This window comes from Globicephala melas, chromosome 20 (genome assembly GCF_963455315.2).
Source record: "Globicephala melas chromosome 20, mGloMel1.2, whole genome shotgun sequence".
Lineage (NCBI taxonomy): Eukaryota > Metazoa > Chordata > Mammalia > Artiodactyla > Delphinidae > Globicephala > Globicephala melas.
In genome coordinates, this window is record NC_083333.1 from 5,669,425 (window position 1) to 5,684,758 (window position 15,334).

The following is a 15,334-nucleotide window of genomic DNA, read 5'->3' on the forward strand; positions in this document are numbered from 1 at the left end:
CACATTGCCTGCACAGACACAGGTTTGAATATGTGAACTCTGTTATCTGTTGATACGCTGAACCCACTGAGGAAAACAGAATGAGACAAAAATCCATAAATGAGAGTAGGTTATTTCAGTTGTGAGTTTTCAAGGCTGTTTCCCAGGCTAGCAATTGCTGGCGCAGTAGAAGGTATCATCAGGCACTTTGTGTACAAGTTAACTGGAGTATGGGACTTGACTGAAAAGCTTCAACGAATTGTCTGATTTTATCTACCAAGCAAAATGAATGGACTCCCACATTTGAGTCAGGGAATTGCATACTGTTTCCCAGCTGTAGCTATGGACAAACTGTTCTGCTGTATGTTTCTATTTGGAAGTCTTGTGGGTTCTTAGCAAACCTGACCCTGGTTTTATAAACTGGAGCAAACATCTTGGTCTCTTGCGGACACATTCTAAAAACACCAGTAGGTGGGGGTGGGGGGTCACTGGAAAGAACTGGCACAGGAATGGGTTATACTGTAGGCTGACAGGTGGCAGAGGCAGCAAGAGATTATGTGAAACAGAACTTATCATCCTCTGGGAGAGCACTGCAACAGTCCCACGTGCTCAGACTAAAGAGCGAGCCAACAAACTAGCTCTTCTTTGTGTGGATTCTTACCATAGTCGGTCTAGAGGAGTAGAAGCGAGAGGCTCTGGCAAGCTGTATTTTTACTCTACTTTACAAAACAGGAGTTTAAAAGGACTCACTGAGCTGCTGACATGACAGTTCAGCTGGGCATAATGGGCCTCCCATTCAGCTGAATGAATGGGCACTAAGATGGAACCCCACCCCTTGGCTTTCTGTAGGAGAATAAAAAGGGAAAGCTCTTACCCATCACCATCCAAATGAATTAGGGTGTCACTCCAGAGAGGCAGGACTAAACCCATGGTACAAGTGCTACTGCAAGACAAGAAATAGTCCATAAATTACTTCCTGTTACTCTAGGAAGCAGCTGTTTATTAACTCTTTCACTACAAAGGATAAGTCCCTAAGCTCGAAATTCTGACATAAGTGCAGAAATTTCTATCATATTACCAGTAACCCAACATATGTGTCCACAAGCTGTTTTTAAACAGGTGTTAGTTAGGTCTCTAGGTATTAAACACAGAGAACTTATTGACTGAGCTTCCTTTACTGCTGTCTTGCAAATGGCCACTGTCTAAAAAGTCCAGGTGATCGCTGACTTGCAACTGGCAGGTCTCAGCCCGAGTTCACAGCACCCAATTCAACTCAGAATTATTTCCAATGCCAAGAACTATTGCTAGTTACTGAAGACCTCTGAATATGTGATTTGCTCAATTCTAATCCTGCGGTTTACATAGATTTATTAAATACCAGAACGTACTCAATAGTCTAAAAGGGAAAAGTAATTGTTAATGGTTTGTAATCAAGTTAGAGAGACAAAACAGGCACATTACAACTTAAAAAAATAAAACAGTGCTTGGTGGCTGTGCACTGAAACAGCATTGCTGAAATGCAGAGTGAAGCGGAATGTCAACCACCAAAAACAGAGTAGCTCTAGTATGGTATGTTAAAATATTATTTAAATCACACCCTATCCCAGGGAGGAAACTAGCTTTAAGTTAATGGAACAGGTTAGGATGGGAAGCCATGGACTCCCAATTGTGTCTCTATCACACCACTTCTCTGGACAACTATAATCTACCCTAGAACTCTGCCACTTTCTCTCTTTAAGGCTGCCATACACCATTTTCCCCTCCATCCAGTCTCCCAAAGGCTCCTACACCCTCTCCCTTCCAATATATCTTAGAAAAGCAGCATGGTATGGCAGAAAGAACACCAGATGTAGGAGGTGGAACAGCGAAGTACGGTTAAGAGCACAGGCTCTGGAGTCAGAGGGGCTTTAGAATCTGGATTCTGGCATTAACTGTATAATTTTAGGCAAATTATTTAATTGCGTTGTACTCCAGTTTCCTCATCTGTAAAACTGGGATAAAACCACCTCCTTTATTGGGCTGTTTTGAAGGTTAAATTAGATAACACACCAAAAACAAATGTGTACAACAGTGCCTAAAACACAATAACAACTACCACGTATTGAGCAGTTATACTATATCAAAAGATCTGGATTCTATCTCCTTCAGTATTTCAATTCCTTTTGACAAGTTATTTAACCTCTCACAGCCTTAATTTCTTCATCTTAAAATATAGGTAATGAAACCTAAGCCTCACAGGATTATCATAAAAATTTAAAATATTTAAAGTGAAACAATACATATGAAAGGATTGTCATGTAAAACAAATGTTGAATATGAATCTGTGGTGGGTGCTCTAACACAATGGAAAGTGATTTTGGCAGGGCAGGGTGGGGGACATTATGAAAAGTGCATTAAAAACAACATGGGGGAGCTTCCCTGGTGGCGCAGTGGTTGGGAGTCTGCCTGCCGATGCAGGGGACACGGGTTCGTGCCCCGGTCCAGGAAGATCCCACATGCCGCGGAGCGGCTGGGCCCGTGAGCCATGGCCGCTGAGCCTGCGCGTCCAGAGCCTGTGCTCCGCAACGGGAGAGGCCACAACAGTGAGAGGCCCGCGTATCGCAAAAAAAAAAAATAAAATAAAAAAATAAAAACAACATGGAGAATACTGAACTCCCACTGCTGCTGGAGTCACTGCAGGGCTAACAAAGGCCACTCCCTAGTTGGGCTGTATCTAAGGCTCTGCACTGCACTTGCTGCCCTGTGTTACTCACAACTCCACTAGTGATTCCAGAGTTCAGGAGATTCAAATCAAGATTGCAACAGCTTAGGCACATTGTAACCTTGGGCCTGAACTCCTGAACAGCTATCAAGCCAGGCCCTGAAGGGAGGAAGACTGCTCCACCACTGTTTCTGTTGACTAGATGAGGTGAGTACAAGGAAAACCTGTTTTGAAAATGGCTTCCCAAGGTTGAGCAAGTTATTTTTAGAGTAGTTTTTTTTTTCCTTAAGTGAATGCTTAGCTAGGTCCTAGCAGTAAGTATAATTTGGGTATAAACATGAAGGATTTATAGCTTAGTGACAAATCTAGAAATTAAGTAACTACAGAAGATACCAAAGGTCCAAAAGAGTGTGATCTATGACCTTGTGACCAGACACCAGTTAAACTTTAGACAAGTGACAATGATATGCAGGAACCAAACATCACATTTTCTGCTTGTATTCAGGTCAGAATGCTTTTTTACATTAAGAAGTAGCTTTTTCACATGACAGGAAAGAGAGGCCTGAATTAGGCACACCTAGTATTTTTATCTAGTTTATCTTGAGTCTCATGAAAGTTTCTCCATTAAAGTATAGTTATTTATTTTAATAGATATTCATCCCATTAAAAAATTATTTATTGAGTGCCGCTATGTACCAGACATTTCAAGGTGTTGGGGGTATGAAGAAAAATTATAAAATAATACCATAAAACTCTATTACTTTGTAACTTGAAATATATACCAAATGCAATTTGGAAACCAAGGTTATACTTTTTATTTAAAAATTTATTACTTAAAATATAACACAATACTCAAAGAACTTATAAATAGGCTAAATAAATTGGCTGTAATATATCTTGAGAATTACTTGGGATGAGCATGTCATAAACAATCTGGGTTCCACTTTGCTTTAATACTGTTTTTTTTTTTTTTTGCGGTACGCGGGCCTCACTGTTGTGGCTTCTACCGTTGCGGAGCACAGGCTCCGGACGCGCGGGCTCAGCGGCCATGGCTCACGGGTACAGCCGCTCCACGGCATGTGGGATCTTCCCGGACCGGGGCACGAACCTGTGTCCCCTGCATCGGCAGGCGGACTCTCAACCACTGCGAAACCAGGGAAGGCCTGGTTTAATACTGTTTTGAAACATTAACTTTTTATATTCTCAGATACAAAAAGATACTGATTCCTTCAAACAGCAACTGAGATAGAAATGATACTAGATTACTTGAGCAACAGTATTCTGAAGTGGGCAGCAATTTTCTTACTGTCCAAGCTCATTCAAACAGAGGATGTAGGGGAATTCATAATATCAAATTTACCAAATAGAATGAAAACTAGTTTCTATAGCTTTCCTTATCACATTTTGTCTTCCATAAACGAAAATTGTCTTTTGTTAGTCAGATATGATTCAGGCAGGACTATTACCAAAGACAGATGCAGTTTACTGGGGATAAATTACTGGGCACCCACATTAATAAGCATTCTTTATGATTTCTGGGAACGTTTAGGGCAAAGTGAAAGAGAGATAAGATTAGACATCTGATTTCCCAGACTCTGGGTCAGGAGAATCTGAAGTTGTCGCCTTCTCTCTCTAGGGCAAGACTCAAATGACATTTCCTTGCAGCTCCAGTTCCTGTTTTATGGGATTTCCAAAGGAGGAGTCAGGGAGAACCAAACAAAGGAAATGAGATGGAGAGCAGCCCTGTCCACCTGATCTTTCTGCAATGATGGAAATGTTCTATAAGTGTACTGTCCGACAGGGAAGCCACAAGCCACATGTAGCTAGAGTACTTGAAATGTGGCTAGCTGTGGCTGAGGAACTGAAATTTTAATTTTATTTAATTTTAATTTACTTAAATAGTTACAATGTGATTAGTGGCTATTGTACTGGACAGTACAGATCTAGAGACACAAAAACCCAAATCAGAGGTCTTAAAGTACTAATGAATGTAGGCAAGGTAGGTATTCTTACAGGATAAATGCTTATTGAAAGATCTGTGTTGCTTAGGTAACACCAGGGGTTAAAACCATGCAGGAGAAAAAGCTTCCTAAATGTGGTTTACAAGCCTGTGTAATTTCAGAGCGTACAATTAAAGGCTGTAAGTGGTATACAAGGTAACAACTCTGGCCTTGTGATCCTGGTGAACACACATATCATTTTCAGGTTGACTGCTATGTACAAGCTCAGGTAAACACTAGTTTGGGAATCTTTCTGGTGACAATGTGATTTTTTTTTTCCTTCCAACATCAGGACAATGAGAATCACTCTTAGTCTCCTCTTCTCTTTGCCACTAAATTCTCCCAGGCCTGGGTCACACCCCTAGCTACTCCACAATCGCATTCTAGTCCTGAACCAGGAAGTCAATGCTTTGAGATATCTGGCAGGATTTCCTGAGGCTTATTATCTACAGTGCAAAGATCTGCTTAGCAGCCACATTCCACAGTCTTCCCAAGGTTTCTCCAAAAAAAATGGGAAAATAAAATGGAAAGCAACAAACCTTAGAGGCACAAAAAAGCCAGGTGATACATGGTATCATCTTAGGTATCATCTTAGGATGTATAGTGCTGCTAAAGCCAAAGGTAAATGATTATAAAAGGTTCTGTTTTGAGTTTAAACAATCATCCCCCCTGCCTTTCTTTAACTCAGAGGAAGAAAAAAGGAAGTGTAACATTTGACAAAAGCAAGGTGCAAGGCCATGGATATAAAAGACTGGAATTAAAGTGGGCTCTCTTTGAACCCAGAACCCACTGGTACACTATCACAAAGGATGTGTGCCCCAGAACCACCAAATGAATCGTTACTGCTTAAAATAAAGAGGACTGCAAAGAAAAGCCAGTTTTTTCCCCCCCTTGGAGATAGAAATTTAAATCATTTGCTTTATATTATTACCATCTAAAGATGGGAGGAAGAAGGTAAGGAATAGTGGTAAATTAGGAACACACAACCAAAGACATTCACTAAACATTTTTGTCTCTCAAGATTGTGTGACTAAGATACTTTTGATGTTCTCTAGTTTTACGCACTGAACTTTTAGAGTAGAACTGCATAAGGTGTTTTTGTGATAACTCAAAAGGTAACTGGAGTGGGTTGTTTAAAAAGAGGTTTTCTCATTCTCCCCTCTGTGGTACCATACCTGTCATTAGAGGAGAAATCCATTCCTAGGACGATGCTTTCTTCAGTGTCTTGTCTACCGTTAGTTGAAACCACTACCATATAGCGTGTTCGATTCTGGTAAGTACTTTCTAGCCTTACAGCCTGGAGGTTAATAGAAAATAAAGAAATTAAGAAATTTAGAAGATCAATTTTAGATCATTCAACCCTTTTTACATCACCATTTTAAAGCATACTCAAGGAGATAGCAGAGCCAGTAATTAGGAGACCTAAATTCAAATCCCAGTTCATGGATTAACTATGAAAACTTCAGTAAGTTAATTGGAGGGAAATATAATAATACCTATTCCATTGGGTTGTAAGAATCATATGAAATAATGCATGTAAAGTACAGTGCTTGGCATATACTAAATGCTCAATAAATGTTTGCTATTAGGATAATTTATAACAATAACTATTACCAGGGCATGTTCTAATGATCTAAGAGTGGAATGTGAGGTATATGAATGTGAGCACCTGACTCACAGATCCATGTCCCGCAAACAATTATAATAGGAAGCAAAGTTTAATATCTAAGAGGAATATGCTCTATTGCATTCTTACAGATTATACACTACAAGATTTTCTTTAGTTTCAAATATCAGAAGTTTATATTATTTTTATCAAAATTATGGTATTTTAAAAGGTCCTTCAGAAAATTCAAATATGCACATGGTCTCAGATGATATTAAGGATTTACTGTTACTGTGATAATGGCATGGTGGTTATGCCTTTTTCTTAAATATCTGGAGGGAGATGACCTGAGGCCCAAGTTTTACTTTAAAATCTTCCAACAATGGGAAGCAACAAGATATTCTTCAGTAGGTGAATGGATAAACTGTGGTACATCCAGATAATGGACTAAAAAGAAATGAGCTATCAAGCCATGCAAAGACATGGAGGAATCTTACAGGCATATTACTAAGTGAAAGAAGCCAATGTGAAGAGGCTAGATAGATAGTATGATTCCAACTCTATGACATTCTGGAAGAGGCAAAACTATAGAGTCAGTAAAAAGATCAGTAGTTGCCAGGGGTAAGGGGAGCACCAAGGATTTTTAGGGCAGTGAAATTACTCTGTATGATACTCAAGTGGTAGATACGTGTCATTACACATTTGTCAAAACCCATAAAATGTATAGCACCCAAGAGTGAACCCTAATGTAACTATGGACTTTGAGTAATAATGATGTGTCAACGTAGGTCCATCAGTTGTGACAAATGTTCAGCTCTTGTGGGAGATCGTGATAATGGGGGAGGCTATGCTTGAGTGGGAATAGAGGGTACGTGGCAAGTCTCTGTACCTTCTGCTCAATTTTACTGTGAACATAAAACTGTTCTAAAAAATGCAGTCTATTAAAAAAATTTGCTAAGAGGGTAGATCTTCTATTAAGTTCACCACCATCGTCATCATCCTAAGGAGGAGGAAGAGGAGGGAGGCAGGGCTGGAGGGAACTTCTGAGGTGATGAATATGTCTATGATATAGACTGTGGTAATGGTTTCACAGGTACATACTTATCTCCAACCTCATCAAGTTGTATATATAAATATGTACTTTTTGTATGTCAATCGTACCTCAAAATAAAGTGGTTTTTAAAAAGTTCCAGCAAAGAAAGAATAAAAGGGGGAGATAAATGAAAGAAATCTGGCAAAATGTTGATGGTTATTAAAGTTGGGTAACAGGTTCATGCAGACATATTTTCTACTTTATATGTTTGGGAATTTTCTTAATAAGAAGGCTCAAAAAGATACTTTATAAACCTTAAAAATAAAGTAAAATGGCTACTAGTCCACATTCATTCAATTATTTACTCTGTATCTACAGTGTATATCATCAGGGCAGCCATGAGAATTCAATGGTGGAAGAGAGAGATATGGTTCCTGCCCTCACAAACTGTACAGTCTAGACTACTCTTCTTTTTATCTGTTAATAAAAAGCCAGGAAGATGTGCACTGGAGGCAATATCCTCTGTATAACATACTCTCCCACCCCCACTCCTTATCTCAGAAGAGAAACGGTTTCAATCCTATCACCTGGCTCAAGAAATCTGTCACAAATTTGTTAGAAATTTCTATCTGGAATTCTTTCAGCGCTACTCTTCTTGGAGTCTCCTCCTTCATTCTGTCACTATTCCAAAAGTGGCCAGGCAAAGAAAAAAGAGACATCACATGACCCACTTAAAAAGACAGAGGTGAGTCAGTCTCTCCTGGCTATCTTTTCACCTCTATTCTGATACTCCTAGGAAAAGCTACTTGTAAGCACAATCACCTGAAGTAACTACATTAAGCTTGTCTCTAATAAAGAGCTGATACACCAAGAATGTAATTCCCACCATACTAACTCCATGTACCAGGTAGAGAGCTGTACTGCTGACTTTTATGTTCCATGAAATAATAGAACATTTCAAACCAAATTCACTTGTGAGAAGCTAAGAGGAACTACTAGTTAAACTGACGAAGGTCTAGCCCTATTTGGCTGGGACCAAGTGAGCATTATACACATAGAGCTATGAGTAGCAGTAAATGCACATGAGGAGGACTGACAGGCAGCAGAGACTCTATGATTCTAGAAACATTCCACAAAATATTAAACTAACCAAAAACCTGGTGCAGGTAAACTAGAATTTCTTATAAATAAGATCTCAGATATTATTAAATATCTAAACCTGGGCTTGCTTTGGCAAGCTCTGATCTAACTGTTCAGTTTCCTGAATATGTATGCTACAGGTCTTTTATCCTGTCAAAGCTCTGAGAATTTCTGGAAAGGCTCACATGCAAATGACATGGAAACAACTAAACTATGCTTCTGATCATTTATCTATAACTTCTACACCAACTAGTGGGGACTGGTTGGCTAAGTTGAAGCTGATAAAGGTAAAAACAAAAACAAACAAAAGACCTCCATAAATATTACCTATTATGCAAGTTATCAGGCCAAGTTAGCAGGTGGGTAGCAAGTTTCTTTGTGATATTCAAATAAAACATTAGTTGTTTCTCTTTTAAAAGTGAGGTGTGTATCTGTTTATCTATGTATCTATTTAAAATATAAAGAGTATTTCAAATGTTTGGCCCTCCCTTGCTTAATCTAATCAGAACAGAAGATCCTAAACCTAATGGGAAAGGCCCCAGTCATCTCACACTGATTTAGGCTTGAGAAACTGGCACATCACGGATTCATTCCATTTTAAGCTTCTTAGATGGAAGAATAGCACTTAGAGGTCTTGGGATTTGATCATGGACCTCTAGATAGCACCTACAGTTATTACTAAACCTTTACTAAATGGAAGTGGAGCTTTAATCAGTGGGTGAGAAGCCATGACATTAACTTAACACCTACATCCTAATTAGAAGGGCAAGATCAAAAAATTATTTTTCATTAATTAATTTATTTTTGGCTGCGTTGGGTCTTCGTTGCTGCGTACGGGCTTTCTCTAGTTGCAGTGAGCGGGGGCTACTCTTTGTTGCTGTGCATGGGCTTCTTATTGCAGTGGTTTTTCTTGTTGTGGAGCATGGACTCTAGGCACGTGGGCTTCAGTAGTTGTGGCATGTGGGCTCAGTAGTTGTGCCTCACAGGCTCTAGAGCGCAGGCTCAGTAGTTGTGGCGCACGGGCTTAGTTGCTCCACAGCATGTGGGATCTTCCCAGACCAGGACTCGAACCTGTGTCCCCTGCATCGGGAGGAGGATAATTAATCACTGTGCCACCAGGGAAGCCCAAAATCAAATTTTTTTATAAAAATTTTTTTTTGCAATGCCAGGGGACAGACCTGAGGCTTCGAAATTCCCTTTAAGCTTCAAGATTCTAGATTAAGGAAATAAATAAAAATTTAAGAGCCACAGCATAGAGAAAATACTAATACCCACCCTGATTTGAGGTCTATTTCACTCCTGTGTTGGGGAGATTAACAAAATCTAATAATCTAATTTGATTCATTAAGTCAATCAGAGAAATATAATTTAAAATGGCAGTTTGCACATACCCTAATATTAGAATTGGCAGGAATTCCAATGTTTCCTCAGTTTCCAGAACTCACATGGAATAGATGACAAATAAGGCAACAATTCAGATGCATTTGATTAAAGTTCTCACTGAAAAGGATACTACTGAAGTTTACTCTAATCGCCCAAATAAAATAACATTTTGTTTTTTTAACGTCTTTATTGGAGTATAATTGCTTTACAATGGTGTGTTAGTTTCTGCTTTATAACAAAGTGAATCAGCTATACATAAACATATATCTCCATATCTCCTCAACATTTTGGATTAAAAAAAATATTTTTCTTACCTATCTATCTATCTATGGTTGGGTCTTCCTTGCTTTCCCTAGTTGTGGAGGGTGGGAGCTACTCTTCGTTGTGGTGCACGGGCTCCTCATTGTGGTGGCTTCTCTTGTTGTGGAGAACGGGCTCAGTAGCTGTGGCTCGCAGGCTCTAGAGTGCAGGCTCAGTAGTTGTGGCACACGGGCTTAGTTGCTCCACGGCATGTGGGATCTTCCCAGACCAGGGCTCAAACCCGTGTTGCCTGAATTGTCAGGTAGATTCTTAACCACTGCGCCACCAGGGAAATCCCAACGTTTTGGATTTTAAAACGTGGCAGCAATAACAACTGAGAAAATTATTCCAAGAAAGTCCATTTATTGCTAAATTTGGAATAGTACAAGTTTCAGGAGAACTGGATCCAGCAATCCTAGGTCTGAGAAGTCATCTCATTTTCAAAGCTCATCTTATCAAAGAATGTTAAAAACTTCCCTTGTTTAAACGCTTAATCTGATTATAAGCAGTTCACAAACCGATACAGCAACTTCTCTGCTCAGCATCATCCAGCATCAGGAAACACTCCTTAAGTTTACATTGCACCTTTGTCTTTAATCTATTTCCAACAAGAATCTTACATCATGCCCCTACATGCAATGTTTATCCTGAGGGAAGCCACATTATAAAGTCCCAACGTCAGAAGGCAGCTCACTCAATCCATCAAGAAAGAAAGGTTTCAAAAGTATGCAAATATTAAATTCTAGCCAAAAGAACAAAGTTAATACCTAAAATTAAAATAGACTTCAGATGTGACACTAATGAACTAAAGAACACTGTCTTCAAAAGAAACAGAGCTTGAGGGAGTCTCTGGATTTTATTATTTTAAAAAATCTCTATGAAATTCTTTAAAAAAAGACCCTATGGGAGGACTTCCCTGGAGGTCCAGTGGTTAAGACTCTGCCCTTCCAATGCAGAGGGTGCAGGTCGGGGAACTAAGATCTCTCATGCCGCGGGGTGCAGCCAAAAACAAAAAACAAAAAACCCCCGCAAACCCAATGACTTATATCTGTGCAGGCATTAAAAACAGATTTATTTACTGACATGGAAAGATACCCACAGGAAGGTCTGACAAAAGCAGGTTATAAAACAACATTTAGCTTTTCACCTGTTTGTTTAAAAAAAAAAAAAGATAAAAAAGGCACTCTCTGACATGACACATACTTTTTTTCTTCTTTCATTTCTGAGCTCAGATCAAGTACAGAAACCTTAATAGTTATAAAGGTCAGTAGTAAAATCTTTTCATCATGGCTCAGAACTGATTAGCCTTTCATACACACACTGCCCCTGCCCCCAACTTCATTCAACCACTGACAAGTCTTCAGTGATCCACTGTCACCTTATAAGTACATAAGCCCTTACTTATGTTTTAAATTACTTTATACTTTTGCTTCTCAGTACTACAGAGATCATGCATTAGGCAGACTGCAAGGTTTTCTGATGCTCAGATTTGGCTATTTTCATCACTGACCCAGTTCAGTAAGAGCAGATCGCAGAGAATCAGACACATACTCTTACACGTACACTTAAGACTAGAAGGATACCCATCCAAACAGTAAGAATGGTTTTCTTGGAGTATAGGATACAAAGTGATTTTTACTTTGTCTTTATGCCTCTCTGTACTGTCTGATTAAAAATAAAAAAATTAACCCCTTTTTCTTTTTGGAAAAAAAAAAAACAAAACCAAAAAACTCATTTTCTTAAATTCTCCTGCAAATTACTCAAAAACAACTCCTAGCACCTTGTCAGCACCTCACTGCTAGTTAAAAACACTAGCTTAAGTTACTTTAAATGTTAGCAAAGCTCTTAATTTCCCAGTCTATTTTTTTTTAAATTAAATGAGTCTTTGATAATGTGCAAGAGCACTGTAAAACCACTGCCTTCATTTTATCAGCTATGGTCTTCCCAAGTACTAAAGCTAACGCTTAAGATTGTATTTACAATGCAGAGCTTCCCTGGAGGAAAAATTAGTTTAGTCCTATTTTCAATGCTAAAGCAAAATGTGGGATTTAGTGCCTTTATTTGTTGTTGGGTTATTAAAAAAAATAAAAGCAGGAATTTCAGTTAACTATCAAACTTTTAACCTTATGCACAATCCCCAGAATGAGAGTTTCAGCATTTCAAATTTAACTCAAGACAAAAGGCTTTGCTTTGAGTCTACAAATGCTCCTTTCAGTTACAAAAGTGCTAATTTGTCCAAAGTCACACAATGTATTCACTCATTTTCTTGAAGATGACTCACTCAATAATCTGAAACATAATGACTATGTGTTTGTAACAATTCAAAACAACTGCTGTAAAATGGCTTGTCACTTGAGCTCTGAATTAATTTAAAGGCGTCAGTTACATTTTTTGAATTTATATTTTATAAATGTAAAGCAGCTGAAGCTGCATACTTCAGCAGGAAGGAAAAAATTTAATTGCCAATTCTGCCTTAGTAACTGCTCCCTTATGCTTTCCCAAGTCTCTTGTGGTTGAAATTACTTTAACATTCAGAGGTGCAACCCAAATTCTGGAATTTTATTAATGAGAAAGAGATAAAGTGAGTAACAGACCTCAGCTTTAGCTCTACCAAAGCAAATAATTTTTGGAAACTAGCCACAAATTTCTATCTCTATTTCTAATATATGCAAGTGACCATTATTATGGGTTTTAGAGGGGTTGTTCTCAAAGTGTGACTCCTGGACCAGCACCATCAGCATGACTTGAAAACTTGTTAAAAATGTAAATTATCATTGCCTCCCGCTCCCCAAATCAAACTCTTCAGGTGGAGTCCAGCAAATGTCAGTTTAACAAAGCTCTGGAGGTGATTCTGATGTACTCTAAAGTCTGAGCATCACTGCTTTAAAATACTAATGCTGTAAGAATTGGACCCCACTTTTTTCACTTAAAAAGAAGTGTTTAAGATAGAAGTATATCAAGAAATATAGACAAGATTTATGTAAGTATAATGCTACATTAGGATTAGGATATAAAATAATTTTGGAGGGATTTCTTATTTCAATTCCTTTAAATTTCAAAGTGAGTTTCTCAACAAAAATTAGTGGCCATGTCAAGAAGGCTATAGAGGCAGCATTCAGGAGAAAAAATGACAGAATCTAAACACAGAATGATCAGTGTAATTACCATAGAGTTCAGAGGGCTGATCATCAACTTTCCAATCATTCATGTATTCTACTCATTATCTCTCTTCCCAGACACAAAGCAGAGATCAGCTATTTGGATTTCCACAGATACATTAAGTTCAATTTCCAAGTTATCACCTTAGCCCAGAAGGGCTCGTCACCACGCACCTGGATTATTGCAATAACTACCCAGCAGGCTTCCTGATTTAAGTTGGCTGCCTCCTCCCCTCTACTCTGTATTAGCTTTTGAGGAATATTTCTTAAATACTGTAGCTGTCAAGTGCTCATGGAACATTCTCCAGCATAGATCATATCTTGAGTAAAAATCAAGCCCTGGTAAATTTAAGAAAATTGAAATCGTATCAAGTATCTTTTCCAACCACAACACTATGAGACTAGATATCAATTACAGGAAAAAATCTGTAAAAAATACAAACACATGGAGGCTAAACAATACACTACTAAGTAACCAAGAGATCACTGAAGAAATAAAAGAGGAAATCAAAAAATACCTAGAAACAAATGACAATGAAAACACACGACCCAAAACCTATGGGATGCAGCAAAAACAGTTCTAAGAGGGAAGTTTATAGCAATACAATCCTACCTCAAGAAACATGAAACATCTCAAATAAACAACCTAACCTTACGCCTAAAGCAATTAGAGATAGAAGAACAAAAAACCCCCAAAGTTAGCAGAAGGAAAGAAATCATAAAGATCAGATCAGAAATAAATGAAAAGGAAATGAAGGAAACGATAGCCAAGATCAATAAAATTAAAACCTGGTTCTTTGAGAAGATAAACAAAATGGATAAACCATTAGCCAGATTCATCAAGAAAAAAAGGGAGAAGACTCAAATCAATAGAATTAGAAATGAAAAAGGAGAAGTAACAAATGACACTGCAGAAATACAAAGGATCATGAGAGATTACTACAAGCAACTATATGCCAATAAAATGGACAACCTGGAAGAAATGGACAAATTCTTAGAAAAGCACAACCTTCCAAGACTGAACCAGGAAGAAATAGAAAATATAAACAAACCAACCATAAGCACTGAACTTGAGACTGTGATAAAAAACTTCTAACAAACAAAAGCCCAGGACCAGATGGCTTCACAGGCGAATTCTACCAAACATTTAGAGAAGAGTTAACACCTATCCTTCTCAAACTCTTCCAAAATATAGCAGAGGGAGGAACACTCCTAAACTCATTCTACAAGGCAACCATCACCCTAATACCAAAACCAGACAAAGATGTCACAAAAAAAGAAAACTACAAGCCAACATCACTGATGAACATAGACGCAAAAATCCTCAACAAAATACTAGCAAACAGAATCCAACTGCATATTAAAAGGATCATACACCATGATCAAGTGGGGTTTATCCCAGGAATGCAAGGATTCTTCAATGTAGGCAAATTGATCAATGTGATACACCATATTAACAAATTGAAGGAGAAAAACCATATGATCATCTCAATAGATGCAGAAAAAGCTTTTGACAAAATTCAACACCCATTTATGATAAAAACTCTCCAGAAAGTAGGCATAGAGGGAGCTTACCTCAACATAATAAAGGCCACATATGACAAACCCACAGCCAACATTGTTCTCAGTGGTGAAAAACTGAAACCATTTCCACTAAGATCAGGAACAAGACAAGGTTGTCCACTCGCACCACTATTATGCAACATAGTTTTGGAATTTTTAGCCACAGCAATCAGAGAAGAAAAAGACATAAAAGGAATCCAAACTGGAAAAGAAGAAGTAAAACTGTCACTGTTTGCAGATGACATGATACTACACATACAGAATCCTAAAGATGCTACCAGAAAACTACTAGAGCTAATCAGTGAATTTGGTAAAGTAGCAGGATACAAAATTAATGCACAGAAATCTCTTGCATTCCTATTCACTAAAGATAAAAAATCTGAAAGAGAAATTAAGGAAACACTCCCATTTACCACTGCAACAAAAAGAATAAAATACCTAGGAATAAACCTACCTAAAGAGACAAAAGAC

The 15,334-nt window shown here is 38.2% G+C and overlaps 1 protein-coding gene and 2 non-coding genes across 6 annotated transcripts in view; all 3 read right to left on the reverse strand.

Moving 5' to 3' along the window:
* SSH2 (slingshot protein phosphatase 2) overlaps window positions 1–15,334 on the reverse strand; it is a 245,419-nt gene that overhangs the window by 42,944 nt on the left and 187,141 nt on the right. For 3 of the 4 annotated variants that reach the window (XM_030861928.2, XM_030861926.2, XM_030861927.2), the window contains 3 exons: window positions 5,856–5,977; window positions 854–922; window positions 1–66 (listed from right to left, as the gene is read on the reverse strand). In XM_030861928.2, coding sequence (XP_030717788.2) covers window positions 1–66; window positions 854–922; window positions 5,856–5,977 — 257 coding nt within the window. Of the gene's footprint in view, window positions 67–853; window positions 923–5,855; window positions 5,978–10,156; window positions 10,289–15,334 lie in introns of those variants that run through there. The other variant, XM_060290161.1, reaches the window with a different exon arrangement.
* Window positions 11,366–11,435, reverse strand: LOC115856222 (small nucleolar RNA U2-30). The gene has a single exon (XR_004040745.1). It is a non-coding gene; the product is annotated as a small nucleolar RNA U2-30 (small nucleolar RNA).
* Window positions 11,574–11,653, reverse strand: LOC115856223 (small nucleolar RNA U2-19). The gene has a single exon (XR_004040746.1). It is a non-coding gene; the product is annotated as a small nucleolar RNA U2-19 (small nucleolar RNA).